The 23,061-nt window shown below is 40.0% G+C and overlaps 1 protein-coding gene across 5 annotated transcripts in view; it reads right to left on the bottom strand.

Annotated features, from left to right (window-relative positions):
• PLCE1 (phospholipase C epsilon 1) overlaps window positions 1–23,061 on the bottom strand; it is a 141,355-nt gene that overhangs the window by 34,799 nt on the left and 83,495 nt on the right. For all 5 annotated transcript variants that reach the window (XM_081913241.1, XM_081913239.1, XM_081913238.1 and 2 more), the window contains 6 exons: window positions 13,438–13,583; window positions 11,413–11,671; window positions 9,342–9,556; window positions 3,069–3,744; window positions 2,621–2,803; window positions 286–403 (listed from right to left, as the gene is read on the bottom strand). In XM_081913241.1, coding sequence (XP_081769367.1) covers window positions 286–403; window positions 2,621–2,803; window positions 3,069–3,744; window positions 9,342–9,556; window positions 11,413–11,671; window positions 13,438–13,583 — 1,597 coding nt within the window. The remainder of the gene's footprint in view (window positions 1–285; window positions 404–2,620; window positions 2,804–3,068; window positions 3,745–9,341; window positions 9,557–11,412; window positions 11,672–13,437; window positions 13,584–23,061) is intronic.

The following is a 23,061-nucleotide window of genomic DNA, read 5'->3' as shown; positions in this document are numbered from 1 at the left end:
GGCCGGCAGCCAGCAGGACTCCAGACTGAGCTTTCTTTTCTTTTTAAAAAAGCAAAATTATAGTCTTCCTAGAAGAAAGCTACACACACACACACACACATCAATGCTTCGAACCCCCCCCAATACTGTAGTCTCCTACATTGCCCCCAAAGCTGCTCCTAAACATTTGAAGCAGCTCAAGAAGCCACAATCAAAAAAACAAATAAGGGATAACTCACTGCTTGGAGATCCCCAAAGGATTATTTGAGGTCCTTTGTAAAACACACACACACCGAAAGCATGTACCTGCTTCTTCCTGCTCATCAATATCCTGAGGGTCTGAACCACTTCTACTCCGATTTTCCTTAAAAGGTCTTGCTTTTCGGGTTGCCATTTCATCATCAGTGCCATCTCCACTTTCACCCTTAAAACAGTGACCTTCATAATGAACATCTTTAGAAAGACTGCATATTAAAACCAACATCCATTTTGTAAGTTACAAAGCTGTATGTGGAACATTTATTGAGGCAAGCTATTATCGGTTTGCTGAGACAAAAGGGATGCAGGTAGCACGTCAAAGAAAATGATCATTAGGTATTCATTTGAGGTCCGAGCAAGGCATTTCATCCATGGATGAAACCATCCAGAGATCCATGACTGAGAGCCCATGGGGTTTAAAAATGTAACCCTAAGGAGGGAAGGGCAATGATCCAAACTGGAGATGCGATACTAGTGGGATGGGGCGATTAAGCCTTTCCTCTGTGCACTTTGCCAGGGAAATTAGTCCTTCCCAAAACTGCTGTTTGCCTCTTGGAGCAAAACAGACAGGTAGCAATTTGATACCTGTACATTCTTCCTCACCCTTATAGGGCAAAGTGTAGTTTGGGAGGCTTCTCCCTAAGGAAGGGGGGGAATGGGGAAAGCTGTTTTTTAAAAGCCTCCCCTCCCTGCAAAAATGCCACAGTCTGGATCGAAAATGAAGGGCTCCATGTTTGCTAATGGCCATTTTAAAACACAAACAAGCAAACCCACAGGCAATGCCCCTGAAGGAGTGTCTCCACCCCCATCGTTCTACCCGGACACTGAGGTCCAATGCCAAAGGCCTTCTGGCGGTTCCCTCACTGTGAGAAGCCAAGTTACAGGGAACCAGGCAGAGGGCCTTATCGGTGGTGGCACCTGCCCTGCAGAACACCCTCCCACCAGATGTCAAAGAGAACAACAACTACCAAGACTTTTAGAAGACATCTGAAGGCAGCCCTGTTTAGGGAAGCTTTTAATGTTTGATGGATTACTGTATTTTAGTATTTTGTTGGAAGCCGCCCAGAGTGGCTGGGGAGGCCTGACCAGATGGACGGGATATAAATAATAAATTATTATACAGAAACTGACCATTTTATGAAGCCTTTCAGCTGTCTGGCTTGCCCTATCCCATTGTCATAAACCAGCTGAATAGGATATCAATTTGATAAGGGTACATTTGACTAAATCTTACTCTTTGCCCACAGGTTCAAGCCTTGATTAAGAGTCTTGCAAAAACTTAAGAAACAAAAATTTCTACATATTAGCCATCTTTGGATGTACAGCAATGCTAAATAAACCATGGTTCAGTTCTATATGAATGAACCAAGCCTTCTCCTGGGCTTGTATGTTGTATGTTCCTCTGTCCTCCACTGGAGGCATTCAAGGGTGAGAAATCAGTGGCCGGGGGGCCATTTGGGATAAGCCACACTCACCCGCCCTACACATAACAGCATACAGGTGAGGATGGAGTTTGACCCTATGGTTAACCAGCTGGTTGTTGGAAGTCTTGGAAGCCCTGTGCTAAGCAGGAACCCAGCACTAAGCATGATCGCTCTCTCTTCACCAACAACCAATGTAAAGGGATAACAATCCTACTTAGTGCTGAGTTCGGGTGCAGAAGAGCACTCCACTCCCTGAGTCCAACACTAAGTGGGACCCAGCTGCCCACTGGCTGATGCAAAGGGAGAGCAATCCTGCTTAGTGTGCCAAAGAGCTCCTTGATGTGGGGCTGATCCTGCTGAGCATGGGGTTTGGGTGCTCCAGAGCTCTCCGAAGGAACTTCCTGTGTTTGTTCTCCAAGTGTTACAATCTATTAAGAAGACGCTTTTGAACTTAAGATTCTACCAGTGCCTCCTTTTCTACCACCTTCCTTTTTGCAACTCCAGTACAGAATGTTCATTGGCAGGTCCACAAGTTTAGCCTGACTTGATTTTGCCTGTCCTGCAAGTGCTTTTCTCATTGAGTTATACTTTCTGGATAGGCAAAAATACTACGTATGCTTCAGATGTATGATACTTCCCTTCTCTTTGCTTTCCATAATAAAAAGTCTCGACTCAGAAGTAAAAAAGATACCACCAGAATATTCTATTTCAGTTTAAACATAGGCAAACCTCTGTATTATGATGCAACAAGAAAACCCCACTGTTTTGAAGTAAATGATATGCAAACAAGTTGAAATAGAGGGACGGTCCCCTACCCCACTTTCTGTTCTGGAGGTTCTCCTGACTCCCCACCCTCTGCAAGCCAGTTTGGGGGCCATGTGGGGGGAAGGAAGGGAGAAAGTCCTGGACAATGAAGCTTCAATCATGCCTCCAACAATATTAAATAACAAGCGTCCTACCCTCATGAGTACTTTCTTCTTTTTCTTAGCTGTGCTGATTCCTAGTGTGTTGTTTCTCTGCACGCTTGGCTTCTCTACATTTTTTGTCAGGCTTCCTGGGCTTGTATTTCTTGTACTCCAGCGCCTCCCTCCAAACAATTCAACGGCTTGAGCCAACGTTGGGCCTTCATATCGACCGTCCTCCTAATAAAAGTCCTCAGCTTTATTAAAATGCACAATATACGGAATTTATAAAGAAATATAATGGTGTGGTGGGTTTTTTTAACTGCACAGGAGTGGAAGAACATTGAGTAGGCTGGATCAGGGCCCCGAGGAACTAACATGAGCAGCTAATAGAATTATGGAGTGAGGGGTGAGGAGAATGGAAAAGAGATTTCTCTAGGGGTTCAGTGGGCGAATTATGGCATGTGTTCTGCCTGCTAGGGAACAAGGAAAATCAACCGTTTACCTGGTAGAGACTGACATATTGTTTCCGCAGCCACTGCAATCTCTGATCAGGAAATCTCTTCATCTTTCTGATAGCATTCATTAATTCCATCAATCCATCAAAGAGCATTTTAGCAGTATATTTTGGAGCAACAAAGTGCAACAACTTATTTTCAGTAGTTTGAAGACCGTATAATAGTGTCACACCGTTTTCTTTAAGGGACATGTTGCAAAGTTTGTTCTGAACACACACAGCATGCATATCAATGCCAGAATGCCCCATATACACAGCCTTTGCGGAGAACAAGTCTAAGCAACCCTCCACAAGTCCATTTAATCCAGTATTGCCAAGAAACTGAAACTTCCCAAGGTCAGCTGTGCTACCCAGCATGCTCAGTTTCACTTTAGAATTTGCAGTGCAAGCAGTGGTGGGTTTCACCCACGTCAACGTACTACTGTCAGGCTGAAGCTGAAGGAAGCACCGTGCTGAAATGTGTGTCTCTTGGTCATAATGTATGACTGTTGCGCCTTGCAGCATGAACTGGTGGATGTCAGCTCTGATTGACAGCACATACCAGGGAATAAGTTCTATCCCATGACTAAAAGCTTGCTGCTGCTCTTCAGCTGCCTGGGTAGTCCATTCTTTGAATTGCTCAAATATGTCGCTTTCAGAATCTGACAGATCTCCTGTTAGAAACCTGCACAGAAGCAAAGATACAACAAGTCTTTCTTTAGCATATGCGAGTTACAGATAGGTAGCCGTGTTGGTCAAAACAAAAAAAATTCCTTCCAGTAGCACCTTAAAGACCAACTAAGTTAGTTCTTGGTATGAGCTTTCGTGAGCATGCACACTTCTTCATATGCGATCATAAAACAAGCTATTTCATCATGAAATTTCTGTGAGCGTACAACTGCACTCTTTCATATTTATGAATAAAAGTAAACCATTCCTAACCTGAATCTCAAGAATGACTTTGTTCTGTCAAGGAGGAAGGACTGGAGCAAACATGCCACACCGGTGGACAGTATTGGCATAAATGGCATAAGTTACCTTTATTTCAGGCAAGTGAATATTATATCCATGGAGGCAAAGCAGCTCCAATAACACATTCATGCCCGAGACTATGGAGGTCTTGCTTCCTCTTGCCTGCTTATGCCCTACTAGTCTCCCTTACATTGTTCCTTTGCAGGTAGGGCCTCCTCTATCAGTATTTCCTCAAACTTCGATCTCCAGCTGTTGTTGGACTACAACTCCCATCGTCCCTAGCTAGCAGGACCACTGGTCAGGGATGATGGGAATGGTAGTCCAACAGCAGCTGGAGACCCAAGTTTGAGAAACGGTGCCTAAGTCTTAATGGGGAGCTCCACTGGGATCAGCTGCATTAGGGAGTTCCTGGTGGGACTGTTTGTAAATGGTCACAGGCAAGCAGACTTTAAACGGCCAGCTCTCTGCACCCATCAACTGATCAGCACAGAAAGCCAGCTCTTTAAACTCTGCTGGCATTTACAAACATGCTCCAGAGAGGATGGTTCTTCCTGCTGATTAATGCAAGAAACCAGCCCTGTGATCTGAGTTTCCAAGTGGTTTGGACAAAAGGATTTCAGAGGGGGTGGCTTTCCTTGCCTATCAGCTGATGGGTACAGAGAGCCAGCCCTGTGAATTATTTTTTTGTGGGTGGTTTGTATTCAAATTGCTTGCAAAGGGATCTCAGAGGAGAGGGCTCTCTACACCAATCAGCTGACTGGTGCAGAAAGCAATCCTCTCAAAAGTGAGCTCTCGGAGCCAGACTCTTGGAAGTTATCACCTGATGTCATGATGGCGGTCTTCCCCTCCCGTCAAAGTTGGCCCATGAAGGGCGGGGAAAGGATCAAAAATGAAAGCACAAAAGGTGGGTATGCAAAAGCAACAGGAGAGGGGTAGCCCCTGTGACAGCTTCCAGAATGGGCAGACTGAAAAGGTTTGACAACGATCTGTTCCCAGCTGCTAAACTAGACAATAGCAGCAGGCACATTACAAATTGTTCAGTGCATTCCTAAACCAAAATGACAGTGCAGCAATATGCCAATCTGTAATACGGTTTTTCAACAATCAAATAAGAACAAAGAATGTAGTCCTATTCTTCTGCTGATATCACTCATTGTGTACATCCACACACACAATAATTATCAGCACTCTCTCTCTATATGTCTGGATGCAAGTCTGTCAAGGAAAAAGAGTGACTTCACAGAGGTTTAGTCCCTTATCAACGGCAAGTACAAAAAATACTGCAAGCTTCTTTGGAATGAAACAGCATAAATTCTTCCAAGTGTTAAAGCTAACCCCCCCCCCCCAAATCCTAGCGTATAAATCAAGTTGCTTGATGAAAAGCTCTGATCAAAAGTGAAAGAATGTGAAATTTAGCTTGAGGGAAAAAACATGACATGGAAAACATTATGTCACTGAAACTCCCCACTGTCATATTAGAGAAGTTTCATTTACCATAAAAGGGTATTACTATCACTAAAGAATGAACTATAGGCAGTTTATAGATAATAGTTCCTTGGCACAATCAATTGTCAGTATATTCTTTGAACCTGTGGGCAAAGAGTAAGATTTAGTCAACTTATTACAAAGGCCAAGATATATGAGTGGTGTCTCTCCCCCTCCCCACCCCCACCCCCCTGGCCCCCACTGCTCACAATGCAGAAGGCAGCTGTCACTGAATGCTCCTTTCAGATCAGTTCTCACAACCCCATAGCTAAGCAAACTCTTAAGTTACTTGTGTTAACTACCGTATTTACTTGAATCTAACGCTCATCTTTTTTGGCCAAATTACTTTGTGAAAATTAAGGTGCACATTAGATTCAATGGCACATTTACATTCGCCAGCAAATACTTCTTTTGGTTTCAAGGTTCTGAAAATTGAGGTGTGCATTAGATTCAATGGCGCATTAGACTCAAGCAAATATGTGTGAGATTATCCATTAGAAAAGTACCCCTGTGTTTCATTTGGGCCCTAACGGGTATAGTATAATCATTAAATATGAATCACATTACTTGAGATAAATAAAAGCTTAAGTTTACTCTCAAACAGCAATATTTACATAACAGCAAGATATAGTACAGGCAACGACCAATTTAGGCGCATCTAAATGATGTGCGATTGCACACACACACAACGGCGAACCTCAAAGTAGCCCCAAAACGTCATAACGACGTCACAAAAAGAGTTGCATTGGGCCAGAATGGGCAGGGTAGAACAGGAGTGTGGGTGCAGTGGAATGGGGCAGAGCAGGCTTACACATGCTCCACTGACAAGGGAGACTGGAACATAACCTCTGCGCAAAACAAGGATTGCCTGTATGGGAGCATAGAACATAACCAAAAACACAATAGTGGTAATTGTAATAAGCAAATAATACTAATAATAATTTTCAAAAACTTCTAAGGATTCTTTAGGACTAGACTTCCTTTACCCAAGTGATCTCCTAGAGGAGGAGGTGAGACGCCACCTCTTATTTCTAATCTGTACTTGTCAAATAATCAAGCAAACCAGCACCCTCATTGGTGTTTTTTTTTTAAAGGTGGCAATTTGAGAGATCAAACTAAAAACTAAAAACTCTTCTTCAGCAGTCTTTTTCTGATATTGGTCAGTCAGATACCTTTGGAAAGGTCACAAGCAAGTCACAAAGGCAACAATCTTCCTTTGGTATTCAGTTGCATATTAGCCCTGCTTTTCTGTTCTACTAACAAATGGAAGATTTATACTCATTCACATATTATATTCTAGAGGAAATGTTTAAAGTTTAGGATCTGAATTTTTTTTTAAAAAAATTAAATGTAAAGAAGTTAAACAGTGAAGAAAAGGAATGAAAAGATATGAACTATTAAAATAATGGTATAAAGAGGCTTTCTAAATACTTTTCAGATGTCAAAAGGTGAATTGAAAGGCTTGCTCAACGTCAGATGTTGCTCAACTGCCCAGAAAGAAATATTGCCAGATGATAATAATTCTATTAGAAACTATTTTGTCAGGAAGCAAAGATGACTTCATGCACATATTAAGGAAATAAGGACATTTAGAACATGTTGCTGGTGCTACGTGCAGAAAAGGGCATTTACTGGACGTGTGGTCTTAGTGGTTCAGTAAGTCTTAGGATCAGAAATAAGGAAAGAAAAGTCATGATACACAATTGAACAACTGTGATTCTTTCCCCTCTGACCAGCATTGTGAAGTCTAAGGGCCAAAGTACTCATTACATTGCAGCTCCTACCTCCTTGGCGTGGTATTTTGCAATGATTTAGGACAGGCATAGGCAAACTCGGCCCTCCAGATGTTTTTGGGACTACAATTCCCATCATCCCTGACCACTGGTCCTGTTAGCTAGGGATGATGGGAGTTGTAGTCCAAAAACATCTGGAGGGCCGAGTTTGCCTATGCCTGATTTAGGAGCAAGTTGATGAGTATATTTAATCCTTCTCCTGTCAGCTGCTCCTGTCCCTAACAATTTTTATTCTCTCCAGTGTTGCAGAACCATGTTTACCCTGCAAACATGGATCCATATGCCGGGAAGAGATGAATTATCCAGGGGAAAGTATCTGGCATGGAAAGCACTCCCTACACTTTCAACTTTCTGCTCCAAGTGGGTTTTACAACAGAGAAGGAGCTATGCTACATATAGCTGCAGTATAATGTATAATTTAGACCCAATAGCCTCTATTAAGATAATTAATTGCTATGTTCCATGCAACCAGAACAGATTTACTACTTGAATTTAATGTATACTGGGCAAGAAAGCAAAATTAATTTAATATTTATTTCCTTCTTAGGGAAGATGGCAATATATCCAAACCAAATTATAACACCTTCTCAAAAATCCTAGACTAAGAAACAGTGACCTTCCCCAGGACCACCCACTGAACTTTACAGATGAACAAGATTTTGGACCTGGGACTTCTTGTGTGGCCAACTGCAAAATGCTATTCATTATACATCACAGCTGCCGACCTTTAAGAAGTATCCTTCATGAAGAACCACAAACAGATATTATAATTCTTCTTGCGAGTACAGATCTAATAAAATCTTTCAAGCATTGTCCAATAAAGTCTCCACTGCTCTTATATAATTTACATTTAAGTGCACCGTGTTCTGGACTTTTAAGCGGTTTTCTCACAACACAGAGAGAAATTGGGGATCCGAGGTCAGAGAACATGAGCTTTCATAATTAAAACACCACCTGTGCTGAATGGCTGCACTCTATTGTGAATATTCAAAGAGTTTACTAGTCTGATAAGCATTCCCCAAGATAATTTATGAGCCTCAGATAACTTGCCCTTAAAAGTAGTGGGATTAGGAACAATAATAAATAACCTTTATTTTGACTGGGTCAGAATGCTGTTCCAACAGGATATAATGTTCTGAGCTAAGATCAACAGAGATGCCATAGTGCTATTCCTGGCATCACTGAACAAGCCCTAGTAGCTTTCTAAAAGCTGCATGCACAAGATGAAACGCCTTTGCCTAGAAGTAATTACATCATGAGGGAACATAAAATTTAATGAGAAGGATTCTAAACGTCTGAGTGACATGATTCCATGCATAACTCTGAGAAATATCTGGAACTGGAAGCAGTCCAATATAGCAGATATGTGCTTTAAAGCAGCCTTCCCCAACCTAGTGCCCATCATATGGTTTGGACCTCAGCTTCCATGACTGCCAGTGAGCGTGGTCAATGGTCAGGAATTAAGAACCCAAAACATCTAAGCAACACCAGGTTGGGGAAAGCTGCATTAAAATGACTTATTTCCTAAATTAATTACTTTTATATAGCAAGCTCATTAAAATAAGAAAACACATATAAAACTGACAGGTTGGGGTGGTTTACACATAGTCTTGGGATTACATGCCACACTTGTCCTCCTCTGGCCTGGTTGTGAGGAGGAGTTCAGAAGCTTCTGCTTTCATTTAAGATCAACCACAGTTTACAATGTCATCTCACCTCCAACAAACTGCAGTCACTTTTAACTATGAGATTAGTGGGGGGAAAGTCAACTTCAGATCATAGTTTATGAAGCAATTTTGCAAACACAGTAACATTTCAGAAGTACAGAAAATGCATGGTTAGATGCAAAAAACCTTTTAATTGATTGCAATAGGCAATTTGATTAGACTGTTCCCTTCTAAATATTGTTATTTGAATTTTTAGTGGATGTGTTATACACAGAATACTGTAAGTGGTTTTTTGTTTTGTTTAGCAAAACAAAATTTAAAAAGAATTAAAACAACAACAACAAACCCAAACCATAAAGCCTTACTGATAGCGGTTTCTGTCCTTCAAAGAATTTTTTCTGGAATTTCCATTTTCATAGTCGATGAAATTATCTTCTCCATCTTCAGATTCCAAGCTACGATTACAACTCCGAATGGTTTGAAAGATGTAGTTAGCTGTTGATTCTTTTTCTGTATTATGTAAGCCGTCTGGACCTATCCGTTGTAAATAGTTGTCTTGCCCATTGTATTCTGCAACAAACTAAAAGAAAATCCATGCAAATCAACAATGTTTCAGTAAGCATAATTACTTCAGATGGGCATTTCAATCTAAAAGATAACAGCAACAGCATCTTGTATGTGGGAGGTGATTCTGTAGTGCCCTGCCAGCTGGAATCCTGTTAGATCTACTTACATACAATAGAAGTCTACACATGCCTGCTGACCAGCAAGTCTCATTGAGTTGCATAGGGTTTGCTCTCAGGAAAACAGATATAGGATTGCAACCTTAATTACTACCACGTTTTAAGACACATGCTGGCTCTATGTGACCAAAGCGCTGTTTGCATAGCATACATAGTAGGAACTCTGAATTCCTCGGTCTCTGTCTCTCTCTAAGCAATTTTGCCCTGGAATGACTGAATTTATTGCCTCCAATTCTATGCACATATTTGCTGGCACAATACCCAACTGATTGTTTTACAAGACAGTGACACTGAATATCTCATACCATAATTTTATATATATTTTAGGCAGTAGTTATGAACACACGAATTTGGAAGTAAGTTTAATTAACCAAAGCAAGGGCCTGTTCCAATTACATGCCCAAGGCCCGCATCGCATCATTTCCAAATTAACGTTACGATAACAAGGGTCTACCTTTATATTTAAGATAAAAGCTGAGGCTTTTAGAGTATTTCATTTAAGCTGCAAGCTGCACATTATTTCATAGGTACATATTGCATGCCAGCTATGACCAAAATCAGCCTGCATGCTTACGGTGTCAAACATTAATTTTGCTCTATGTTAACGATGAAATCACTGTGTAATATGTGAATTTGAAGATGTAAAACCCAAATATTTAAGAGAGGCAATATTGGAAATTAATTTACAACATTCATATTGATTCAAAATGCACAGACAAGGTCCAAAGAATGATAGACTCAGTTCCATAAGCCTTAGGGAGCTTTGACCTTTGTCTCTCCCCACTCCCATCCCAGCTGGGTCCCAGCTTTTCAAAGAATAAGAGTAACAACAACAGGTCACAAGCCTCTTGAAGACCTTTTGGATCATAGTCTAGATTTCCAACACTAAACACATATGGTACATACTACTGTTAGATAACAAGATTATGATTAACAGTAGTAATCTTATTAATTAATTGTATTTTGGCATTGGGAATTTACAGACTTTGCGGAGGAAAAAGGCAGCAAACAGCACTATAAAGTGGGGATGTATAATTCTTTCATCACCTAATACAAAACAGTCCAATTCAGCTGCTAGACAAGAGAAAGCTATTGGAAGACTTTTCTATATTCGGATGATTCGTGTTGTGCTTTTACGTTACACATCAATTTACTTTAGAAAAGGGACAGAAGGATCTGTTATAGAACTGTAGAGCTGGAAGGTCCAATTTCACTTTCTCATTCTTCCAGTCATAAATTCTCCATATTTCTGCATCAGTTTGCATTTTTTAAAAAAGTTGTCATGAAAAATCACCAGCATTTTAATCTTCGTTTCTCCTAATGCATGCAGTTTTGCCTAATACACAAATTTTGAAAGACTTTTTTTCTATACATTTCTGTGCATTATTTTCACCGTATATGCATCTTTATGCACTTTCCCCTAATATATAAATTTCTCCATACTTCCTTTGTTTGGAGAACTGCATTGCAAAATTAAGAGGATTGTGAAAAAAATAGCTGGGGGAGTCTGCAAATAGTTTCAGGAAGTGCAAATTAGACACGGCACTAAAATAAAAACCAATCCAAAACCCACCCCTATCATTCCTGTAGGACTGCATGTATGCATGTACATTTTCATATGTGGACAATTATTAATAAAAGCAGGAACTATTGCTGGTCTTTTAGCAATTAATGCTATCTCTCATTAGTTTACCTCCAGTGTTTCATCCTGAGAGTTATACTGAGGACAAAGTCTGATGAGGCTTGCAGTCCCATCCAAAACTTCACAGAGTTCTTTTAAAAATACACCACAGAAAGGAACGACTTTACAGCCTGGGATATTCAGAGCTCTGTTGACAACTTTTCTATATTCGGATGATGATTCGTGTTGTGCCATTGCATCTTTCAAACTTCTCATTGTTTCAATATCAGACTGGTCCATGAATTGCCACATTTTTAAAACTTTTCTTGACCTATTTGAGAAAGAAGCAAGCAAATCATATTCTGAAGTTTATTAATTCAAATCAGACTGCTGCATGCTAAAAAGCTTTCGTTCACAGTTCATTTACACTGTTGCTCTTTTTTGAAAAATGAAACTCACATCTACTTATGTTACATGTATGCAAAAATGGATAAAAATGCAGGGTTCCTTTAAAATTCCTAACTGGGACAATTTGTATAAAAAAGCTACCTCTTGTAACCACAGGATTTGAGATTATCAATTAATGAATGTTTGAAGGATGTTGGAATGAAGTTAGGTGTTTTTAGCAGAAATGTTATAAAGGATTAGGAAAAAACAGACTGTTAATAGGTGAAAGGAGGGAAAGTAAAGTTACATTATATTAAGATAAATTACAGGACAAATATTGGAAAAGATGGAAAGGATTTGCTGAAATAGTTAATCGAACTAGAATACAAAAAAGGGAGGTGTGAGGAGGTAAAGGAAATAAGCAAATGAAAGATAAGTTATGGGAAGATTCGCTGTGGTTTTTTTATTGGATTTTATTTTTCTGTTTTCTTCTTTTTCTTTCTTTTTTTCTTATTGTGATGTGTTGTTTTGTTTTTGTTTAATATGGTGTTTATACTTTTTCAAATGCTATGCAATGTAGTTAATAATAAAAAGTACCACTGATTTTGCATGATGGGTCCTTTAAATTGTCAGTGAGACAAGCTCCTTTGAAAGCAGAGCAGTGGCTTGCCCCGTTGGCTGCAAGAACTGTGGCTCTACTGAAAAATCCAAATAAAGCCTTGGTTACTTGCAGAGTTTCTTTACACACACACACACACACACACACACACACACACACACGCCTTTTTTGCTATAGCTTAACAATTTATTCATAACAACATAATAATAGCTTGTTTGATCAGGCCAAAGGTTAATCCATGGGTAGGCAGACTAAGGTCCGGGGGCCGGATCCAGCCCAATCGCCTTCTAAATCCGGCCAGCTGACGGTACGGGAATCAGCGTAGTTTTACATGAGTAGAATCTGCCCTTTTATTTAAAATGCATCTCTGGGTTATTTGTGGGGCATAGGAATTGGTTCACCCCCCCAAAAAAAATATAGTCCAGCCCCCCCACAAGGTCTGAGGGACAGTGGACCGGCCCCCTGCTGAAAAAGTTTGCTGACCCCTGGCTAATCTAACCCAGCACCCTGTTCTCACAGTGGCCACAGTGCAAAAAGGAGTTGGCATTTCCAGGACGCTAGGGAAGAGACTTATCATTACCTTTAATTCTTGCTTTGTATTTATATTATTTTGATTTTCAATAACATCAATAAAATGTTAATGAAAAATGGAGTAAGAAGGGTTTTTAACATTTTTGAGTTGGGTAAGAAAGAATTTCTATCAAAAGTTTTGTGGTCTTCCATTTAATCTCTAGAATGCCTTTTTCTGTTATCTATGCTCTTAGAAAGCTGGTGTTTTATTTTATTTTTAAGTTTCCATGTTTATTGTTTAGAAAGATAAATGATGTGGTCTCTGGAGAATTGTGAGAAAAGACCTGTCTTTCACCAATTTTAACCTCCGTCATCCATCTTAGTGAATTTTCCCAAAACAGCCTGTCATAAACTCCCTGGACAAGATAAACGAAGCAACTTAGCAACAGAACACTATTTAGCAGTGTGACTGATGGCGTGTAGTCCACTGTTTATTTTTTTAAAAGGACAGCTGCAAGTAACAGAAGCTGTAGTTTAATCTATGATGAGTCTCCATCATTTGAAGAATGAGCTGCAAGTACCTTAGGCCTGCCAAGAACTCCATGACAGCGTTGTAGTTGCCCATGTTCCAGCAGCATTTTGCCACGTGTACCACATAGGAGAAGACTTCTCGCTTTTCCTCCATAGACCCAGCAGTCAGAATCAGCCATGTCACCCAAGAGCTCACCTTAAAAATAAAATAAAAAATACAATACAAAAAACAAATCAATCATATTTGTATCCTATTCTTTATACTCACATAACCTATTAAATAAGTTATCTCAGTTTTCAAGCAACTGACTTGAAAGGGCTGGATGACTAAGCAAACTTACTTGGAAGTACCTCTCAAATCAATAGGACTTTCTTTAGAGTAAACATGGGCAGGATGAAACTGAACTCCTGCAAACGTAAATCACTTTAAGTCCACATCAGGCAGAGCCAACATGGTATCCTCCAGATATTGCACCTGATTTGGTGCTTCTAAATAGTGAAGAGAAGAGCAGGTCTTCCCTGAGATCTTGCAGGGCCTCGCAATCTCACATGGCCCTGTGGCATCTTTGAGAAGGGAGTGTGGCATCAGATGCCTTAAAATGCCAGGTCACCTGCCATTACAATGGCCATATTTCCCACCCCTCCCTCCTTTTATACTACAGTGGTACCTCAGAAGTTGAATGGAATCTGTTCCGGAAGTCCATTCAACTTCCAAAACGTTAGGAAACCAAAGCGCAGATTCCGATTGGCTGCAGGAAGCTCCCGCAGCCAATCGGAAGCCAAGAAAGCCACGTTGGACGTTCAGGTTCCAAAGAACGTTCGCAAACCAGAACACTCACTTCTGGGTTTGTGGCATTCGGGAGCCAAAACGTTTGAGTCGCAAGGCATTTGGGGTCCAAGGTACGACTGTAGAGTCAGGAAGAAATTTTAATTTCCATCACAGTTGGCCCTGGGGTTAAGAGGCTTTTGCCTTTTTCTCAGTCGGTAGCATTTATTTAACCTATCTACCTGTCACAAATTAGGCAGGTATGGCACTGGGGTTTTGAGAGGATGCACCAGCTCCTGGCCTGAGCTCAGGTGGCCAGGTATGGTGCCACTCACCTCTGCTGCGCTGGGTCCTTTATGCTCATTAACTCCCACAGAATTCCCCAGCGGGTGTGCTAGAATGGTGTATTGAACTTCGTATCAGAAGCCTTATTGGGCAAACAGATCCTGGCTCCAGTTCCATACCAACCTCACTGACTTGATTTGTAGTCAATAAATCTGTCATCTGTTCCAACCCACACTCATGTCCAATCCATTGTGCACCCTCATTTTGGCCCAGGCGATGAGTGTGTAATATGCCTACCACACAAACAAGCTCTAGCCCCCATTAACCTTGATGACTGGCCATACTGGCTGGGGCTGATGAGAAGCGGAAGCCAACAGCATCTAGAAGGCGCATTGACCATCCCTGGTCTACATGGTTTGGGGGTTGGAAAACCCCAGTAGCACAGCTCAGCATTCATCAAAAAATATTTTATAATGGGATCTTCTCTGTAACACTGTCCTGATGATGCAATAACTGTAAAGAAAAATTAACAAACCCTCTTGTTTTTGAGCAACATTTTTTCCAAAAGGAAATTTAAAATCATGTCACTTGTAAAAATGTATAATGATGCCCCTCCATCTATAGCTTTTTGATATACATAGTACTTCACTAAAAAAATAGAATAAAAAATATTGTTCAATATTGGAAATAATTTAGAATAGATTTTGACTACAGGTTGAGTTCTCAGAGCTATACTAATATTAACATGCAAAAAACCCCAGCTTCAGTTTGATCTAAAATCCCATTTTCCCACTGTGACTGTACTTGCAATTCTCATATTTCATTAGGCTCAGTGAGAACAATCATCTTCATATATAGATTTTTGTGTGTTCAAACCCTGATCACATATAGATGGCTACTATTTATCACTCAGAAAATGTTCCATTTACTTTCCCACAACTTTTATTAAAGAAAAAAAAAGTAAGTAAGTAAAAGCTATATTTCACATGGAAATCTAATTCAAACCAACTGGACTATTTTACAACGAAATTCCCTAGGGTTTGTTTTTCCCCCATTGTGTAAACACTTATCAACATGAGATAAAAATGTGATTTTTTTCTACATTTAGTTTCCTTCTTGAGTTCTGAAGGATTTGCAATTTATGTTTGCAGAGATATCTTCAGTGATGAGAGCTTCACATAACAGATAAAAACGCATTTCCCTTCAAAGACTGAAAACTATTTCATCTTCTACTGACAGCTAAATTTAAAGACACAAACCTTGTAAAGTCAACCACAAGAATGTGTTGAACTAATTTAAAATTATCTACAAAAAACAGATGGATTATACAGTATATAATTTTACTGTAATTTAGATAACATCTCCTGAACATCTGATTGTTGACTGATAGAACAGCAAATCAAATGCTGTACAGCAAAGTCCAAGAGAGAGGCAATTTTATCTGCTTTTACTCAGAGTTTCAATTTAATCCAGCATAGGCAGCCCCACAACTTTAATTATTTCTTTAAAATAATATAATTTTTTGGGGGGGGGATGCAAAGAGGCCAACAATAAAAGCAATCCACAGTTCATTCAAACCCTAATTCAAAATATCACCATAAAAATCAATGGCACAGTGACAATTACAAAGCAGCTATCAGAATTCTTAAAAGGGTTCAAATTTTCCAGTAGCAATGAGTTACAAGGATAGCTGCATAAAAATGGCAGTACAGTGGCAATGGAACTCATTGAATAATAAAATGATAAATGAGAGGGGATGCAATAAATGTTGGATATGCCATGATATTCTTTTTCCACATGTGGTGGAGGTGCAGGAAGTCTAAAGCACCCCAGATCCCTCAAGGGGCCTTATGCCTTGAGTCCCTGAGTTGTACCAGTCTTTGCATCAAATAATAAACTTCCTCACTTCCTATCCTGGCTGATGCAAGCCAGCTAGGGTTTGGAGGCTGTGACTGTCCTACTGCTCCACCTTTCTGCTCCCTGGGTAAAGATTGCTCTGCCCAGCACTATGGCCATCTTATCAATGCCAATGCTAAGCACCGATAAAATACTATTGCACCGTTATATTTTATAATATATTTACGTAAATGAGCCAGCACTTCCTCGGTTTTTAAATCGGTGGAAGTCGAGAACAAAATGAGCGCAACATATACGCAGCAGAGCCTTGAGTAGAGCATGAGATAGTTCACATGTAGCACAAAGTCAAGCAGTGGGTGAGCAAGGAGGAGAAAATGTGCAAGTTTCCAGAACAAAGATCATGTTGCAGTGTCCCTCCTCTGCTCCTGCTGCTGTCATGCTAGCCAAGGGAAAGACAAGGTTAGGCTTAGCATTTATGTATGCACTCAAACTTGTGGTTGTGTCCTTCAGGCAAATGGTTTGGCGGTGAAAGTTAGGCAATAATATTTGAGTATAGGGGTGTTGCTAGCATGCCCTTATTTTTATTTTTAAGGATATGTATCTAGCCCTTAATTTTAACATACAAAGGAAAATGCTAATGGTTAATACAGTGGTACCTCAGGTTAAGTACTTAATTCATTCTGGAGGTCGGTTCTTAACCTGAAACTGTTCTTAACCTGAAGCACCACTTTAGCTAATGGGGCCTCCTGCTGCTGCTGCACCGCCAGATTTCTGTTCTTATCCTGAAGCAAAGTTCTTAACCTGAAGCACTATTTCTGGGTTAGTGGAGTGTGTAACCTGAAGCGTATGTAACCTGAAGCGTATGTAACCTGAGGTACCACTGTAAACACTTTCCCTTATGCTAGTCCATTAAATGCTTTGGGGAAATCCAAAAACATGAGTATCTTATTCACAGTTTCAGCTGTGCACAACACTGCTGAGGATGTAAGCTGCAAAGTTCTCTTTGTCTCAAACAGATAAACATTTCAGAACAAAAAAAGGGACATCTGCAAGGCTAGCGAATCACCCAATTAACTACTATGCTTTCAGAATCTCAAGTAAATAAATCACACATAGGCTGCTATCCTATGCTCATTTTCAGAGGAGCAAGCTCTTCTTGATTTACTATAAGATTTACTACTGTGCAGACTGGCATAGGACTGTGTTTTTAGGCATATGCCCTATGAATAACCCATAAAGGAAAAACAAGACAAGCAAACTGGTTGATAAGTGAATCAGGAAATTAATAGACCTTTCAGACTGTTTACTTATTGTATTACACTTGTTGTAAGTGAACAAAGTAAGATAGATAATTGCATAACCTAGAACTAGATCACATTTACCCATAGCAGAAAGAATACATAGCTCCAGTTGGAATTATTCATAGAGCCTCCTTTAAACTCTACACTAAGCACAGCATAGCTTTGGCCAGTTGTCCTGGTAATGTAAACAGAAGCTTGGAAAGCCTCAAGCACAAAAGAGAATATGGAACTATAAAAAGGGTTTCAGATTTCTTTAGAAGTGCTACTGTTTAACTATTTAACCTGTAAACAGCTTGGCAATACAAATGTTTCATACTTTCACATCTAAAGCAGTAGGCAATATTCAGAGGTGCATTTTGAGAAGCATCTCCATTAGACAAAAATAAAATAAAAAGAATGAATTGTAAGACTACAGAATCTCCCCCTCAAAACATTTTAAATATTTGTGATTATTATAAAAGAGCTTGGGTTGTAGCCAACAGTGTCCCTCAGGTGACAGACAGACTTATTTCAGCGGAACAAGTGGGGGAAAACCATTTCAGCTCTCCCCTCTAATCCAGAACTAACATGCTCATGGGAGAAACACTGATAGTCTTTTTTCACATTTTTCCTCATATGAGGAAAAAAATGCACAACCCTAACTGGAACTACAGTGAACCTTCGAGTTACATACCACTCTGGATATGGAACTTTTGGGTTGCGAACGCGGAAGTGTATACTTCCAGGTTTCGCCACGCACACATGCGCAGAAGCGCTCTATCGCACCGCGCACGTGCACAGAAGTGGCGCCTCCAGTTACGGACTTTGCAGGTTAAGTATGGACCCCCGGAACGAATTTAATTTGTATCCGGAGGATCCACTGTATTCACAGAGCCCCCTTTAAACTTTTCACTAAGCACAACACAGCTTTCCCCGATGGTTCTAGGTTACTCTGTCTTTCCACTAAATGTGCTCTACAAGGGGGGGGGGCACCAGAGCCATTGCCATGCCTGCCTCCCTCTGTGGCTGCCTCCATGCCCGTCTGTGCAGCAGAGCTGGGGCAGGCAGCATTCTCTGTTTTGCTTGAAGCTGCAAAATGTCCTGGGCTGCCCTGATGGGCACGTTAGATTTTGTCACCCTATAAAGGCACTGCAAGGCAAGTAAGGCTAAGACAGAGTTATCTGCCCTTGACCACTTTCCTCTGGAGAAGCTTGACCACTGCTCTGCATATCACCTTGTTCAAATACACTAAATAATTTACAAAGAAACAACAAAGGAATATAGTTGTAACCAGTGCTGAGGACACCGAGTGACAAGCCAACAACAACAGGCCATACAGTGTTTGTAGAACAGCTGCTGACACCAGTTCCCTCCTTACTTCTTTGGTCAATAACATGCTACAACAGTTTGGGGGTGAAAATAATAAGCTGGACAGACTTGAACAAGCATAACAACAACTGCATGCACATTAGTAAAGCTAAGCTTTTACAGAGCAATGGCAAACGTGCAGTCAAACCCCAAGCTTAAGCTATAACAGCTTTTATAAAGTCACATTAAGCCCAATGATGTTATCTAGTGGATCAAAGTGTTACATCTTTTAATTTATATCTTAGGCAGGAAACTTGCTTGGAAGGATTACAGTGAAATAACTTGAGTGCTCTAAATTTATGCATTTGTTTCTTTTTTTTTTTAATAATTTTTATTATGTTTTTTCAGACGTATACAGAAAAAAGAAGAAAAAAAGAAGCAAAGAAAAAGCAAGCAATAGACAAAAAGAAAATAAAAAATTCATAACCCTTCAACAACTTATTTCAACTTTCTATCGAACTTCCCCACATCTCCCGCACAATGCATTCTTAACAATAAATTTATCAGCAAATTATAACCTTGTTTCATATGTTTCTTTTGTACTTTCAATTGCAGTTTAAGTTTAAATCCCTTATTGCTCGTTTACTCTAAAAACAGAACATATTATCATTTTTAACATTTAAACTTGGGTTCTTTCAATAATGTTATCCAATTTCATAAATATTACACACTCATTGCTGGGGCTAGCATTTCAAATTATGTGTCATTTTATAGTTCATATAGCTTATAAAATTTTTGCAAATAATTCTTAAATTTTTTCCAGTCCTCCTCCATTGCTTCTTCTCCCAGATCTCGGATTCTGGCAGTCATTTCGGCCAACTCCATATAGTCAATCAGTTGCGTTTGCCACTCTTCCAGTGTGGGCAAATCTTGAGTCTTCCAATGTTTGGCGATCAGAATTCTTGCTGCCGTGGTGGCATACATAAAAAACGTTCTATCCTTCTTTAACACCCCTTGGCCCACAATACCCAAGAGGAAGGCCTCCGGTTTTTTAGAGAAGGTGTACTTAAACACCTTTTTTAACTCGTTATAGATCATTTCCCAGAAGGCCTTCACTCTTGGGCAGGTCCACCAGAGGTGGAAGAATGTTCCTTCAGCTTCCTTACACTTCCAACACTTGTTATCAGACAAATGGTATATCTTAGCAAGTTTAACTGGGGTCATGTACCACCTGTATATCATTTTCATGATGTTTTCTTTCAAGGCATTACATGCCGTAAATTTCATACCGGTGGTCCATAACCTTTCCCAGTCTTCAAACATGATATTATAACCAATGTCTTGAGCCCACTTTATCATAGCTGATTTAACTGTCTCATCCTGTGTGTTCCATTTAAGCAGCAAGTTATACATTCTCGATAATACCTTGGTCTTTGATTCTAACAGCTCTGTCTCAAGTTTCGATTTTTCCACCTGGAATCCTGTTTTTTTATCTAACTTAACAACCTCGTTAATTTGGGCATAATGAAACCAGTCTTGCACCTTATCTTTTAAATTTTCAAAGCTCCGCAACCTCCAATTGTCATCAATTTTTTCTATTAGTTCCCAATATTTCGGCCAGCCGACCTCCATATTGGGTTTTTTCCGCGCCTTGGCCTCCACTGGTGATAACCACCTCAGAGTCTTACTTTCCAATAAGTCTTTATATTTCATCCAGACCATAAAGATTGCTTTCCTGACAATATGGTTTTTGAACATTCCATGTGTTTTTACCTTGCCGTACCACAAGTACGCATGCCATCCTAACGAATTGTTAAAGCCTTCCAGATCTAGGACATCTGTATTCTCTAATAAAATCCAATCTTTCAACCAGCAGAGGGCTGCTGCCTCATAATATAACCTTAAGTCCGGCAGGGCAAACCCCCCTCTTTCTTTTGCATCAGTTAGTATTTTAAACTTAATTCGGGGCTTTTTGCCCTGCCAGACAAACTTTGATATATCCCTCTGCCACTTTCCAAAACATTCCACTCTGTCCACAATCTGCAAGGTTTGAAATAAAAACAACATTTTTGGCAGAACATTCATCTTAACAGCAGCAATTCGGCCCAGCAAGGAAAGCTTCAGTCTCGACCAAATTTCCAAATCCTTTTTAACCTCTGACCAGCATTTCTCATAATTGTCCTTAAACAAGTTCAAGTTTTTAGGCGTCAAGTTTACCCCCAGGTATTTCACTTTCTTGACCACAGTTAACTCTGTTTCCTTCTGAAACCCCTCTATTTCTAAAGGCGTCAAATTTTTCCCCAAAACTTTAGTTTTCTGTTTGTTCAACTTAAATCCTGCCACCCGACCAAATTCTTGTATCAATTCCAGAACTCTTTTTGTACTAGATTCTGGCTCCTGTAATGTTATTACTAAGTCATCTGCAAATGCTTTCAATTTGTATTGTTTCGCTCCGACCGTAATCCCCCGTATTTGCCGGTCCCTCCTAATCATGTTCAGCAAAACCTCCAGGACTGATATAAATAATAATGGGGATAGGGGGCACCCCTGGCGTGTTCCTTTTTCAATATGGAACTCCTCTGTCACCACGTTGTTCACTATCAACTTAGCTTTTTGTTCTGAATAAATTGCTTCTAAGCCATTTTCAAACCCCCGTCCCACTCCCATCCCTTCCAAGTTCTTCTTCATAAATTTCCAAGAAATATTATCAAAGGCCTTCTCGGCATCAATAAAAATTAACACTGCTTTAGTGTTAATATTTGTTTGTAAAAGTTCCAGGATATCAATAATGTTCCTAGTATTGTCAGACAAATGCCTACCAGGAAGAAAGCCTGCTTGGTCCTTATGAATCACTTCATTTAAAACCTTTTTCAATCTACTTGCCAAAATGTCTGCAAATATTTTGTAATCCACATTTAGGAGTGAGATGGGACGGTAGTTTCTAAGTTGATTCTTTTCAGTTTCCACTTTGGGTATCAATGTGATGAAAGCTTCTTTCCACGTTTCCGGTGCCCTTCCTCCCCCCATAATCTGATTGCAAACCTCCATTAATGGAAGAGTCAAGTAGTCTTTTAATATCTTGTAATACTTGGAGGTGAGCCCATCTGGGCCTGGAGATTTGCCCAACTGCATATTCTGAATGGCACCCTCAATTTCCTGTTGTGTTATTTTACAGTTCAAGATTGATCTCTTCTCCTGGGATAGTTCTGGTAGACCATTGAGTTTCAAAAATCGTTCCATCTCAGACACTTCCTCAGGCCCTTGTGTATACAACTTTTTGAAATATTTCTGGAAGCACTTTCTAATTTCACCTGGTTTCTGGATATTTTTCCCTTCCACCTCTAGATTGGTAACGTAATTAAGTTTCTGTCTTTTTTTCAACTGCCATGCCAGCAGTTTTCCACATTTGTTTGCTGACTCAAAGGATCTTTGTCTCATTTGTTTAATTTTCCATTCCACTTCTTGGTTTATCAATTTCAAATATTGTGCCTGATAGAATTTGATTTCTCGCAAAATCTCTTTGGATTTTGGTTTAGATCTCAATCTTTTCTCTCCATCTCTTATCTTCTCTAATATTTTATCCTTTTTCCCATTCCAGAGTTTTTTCTTAATTGTGTTTTGTTGTATCAGAAGCCCCCTCATTACAGCTTTGCTAGCGTCCCAGACTGTTCTTTTTTCCACTGAAGTGTTCAAGTTGATTTCAAAATAGTCCCTTAATGTTTTTTGGGCCTTCTTTACAAACTCTTGATCTCTAAAGAGGGTGTCATTCATTTTCCATCTGAAGGATCCGGCTGGAGTAAGTCTCAATTCCATTTTCAGGGCGTTATGGTCGGAGCAAGTCTTTGGGCAGATTTCCACTCTTATAGTCTTCGGTGCCAGCCCTCTAGTTGTCCAGATTTGGTCGATTCTCGTCCATGACAAGTGGGCCTCAGAAAAGAAAGTTCCCTCTCTACCTAGGGGATTCCTTGTCCGCCAAATGTCGATCAAATCCATATTGTCTGTCAGTTCAAAAAAGGTTTTCGGTAGTCTGCCATCCTTAGTTAAATTTTGGCTCTGTGACTTATCCATCAAAGTGGAGACTACCCCATTCATATCTCCCATCATAATGATGTTCGAATAGTCCAGATAGTCCAGTAATGTCTCGTGCAGCTTCTTATAAAATTCTGCTTTCCCCTCAT

The sequence above is a fragment of the Podarcis melisellensis genome (assembly GCF_964234715.1).
Source record: "Podarcis melisellensis genome assembly, chromosome: 5".
In the NCBI taxonomy this organism is placed as follows: Eukaryota; Metazoa; Chordata; class Lepidosauria; order Squamata; family Lacertidae; genus Podarcis; species Podarcis melisellensis.
This window is presented reverse-complemented; position numbering and strand designations above follow the sequence as displayed.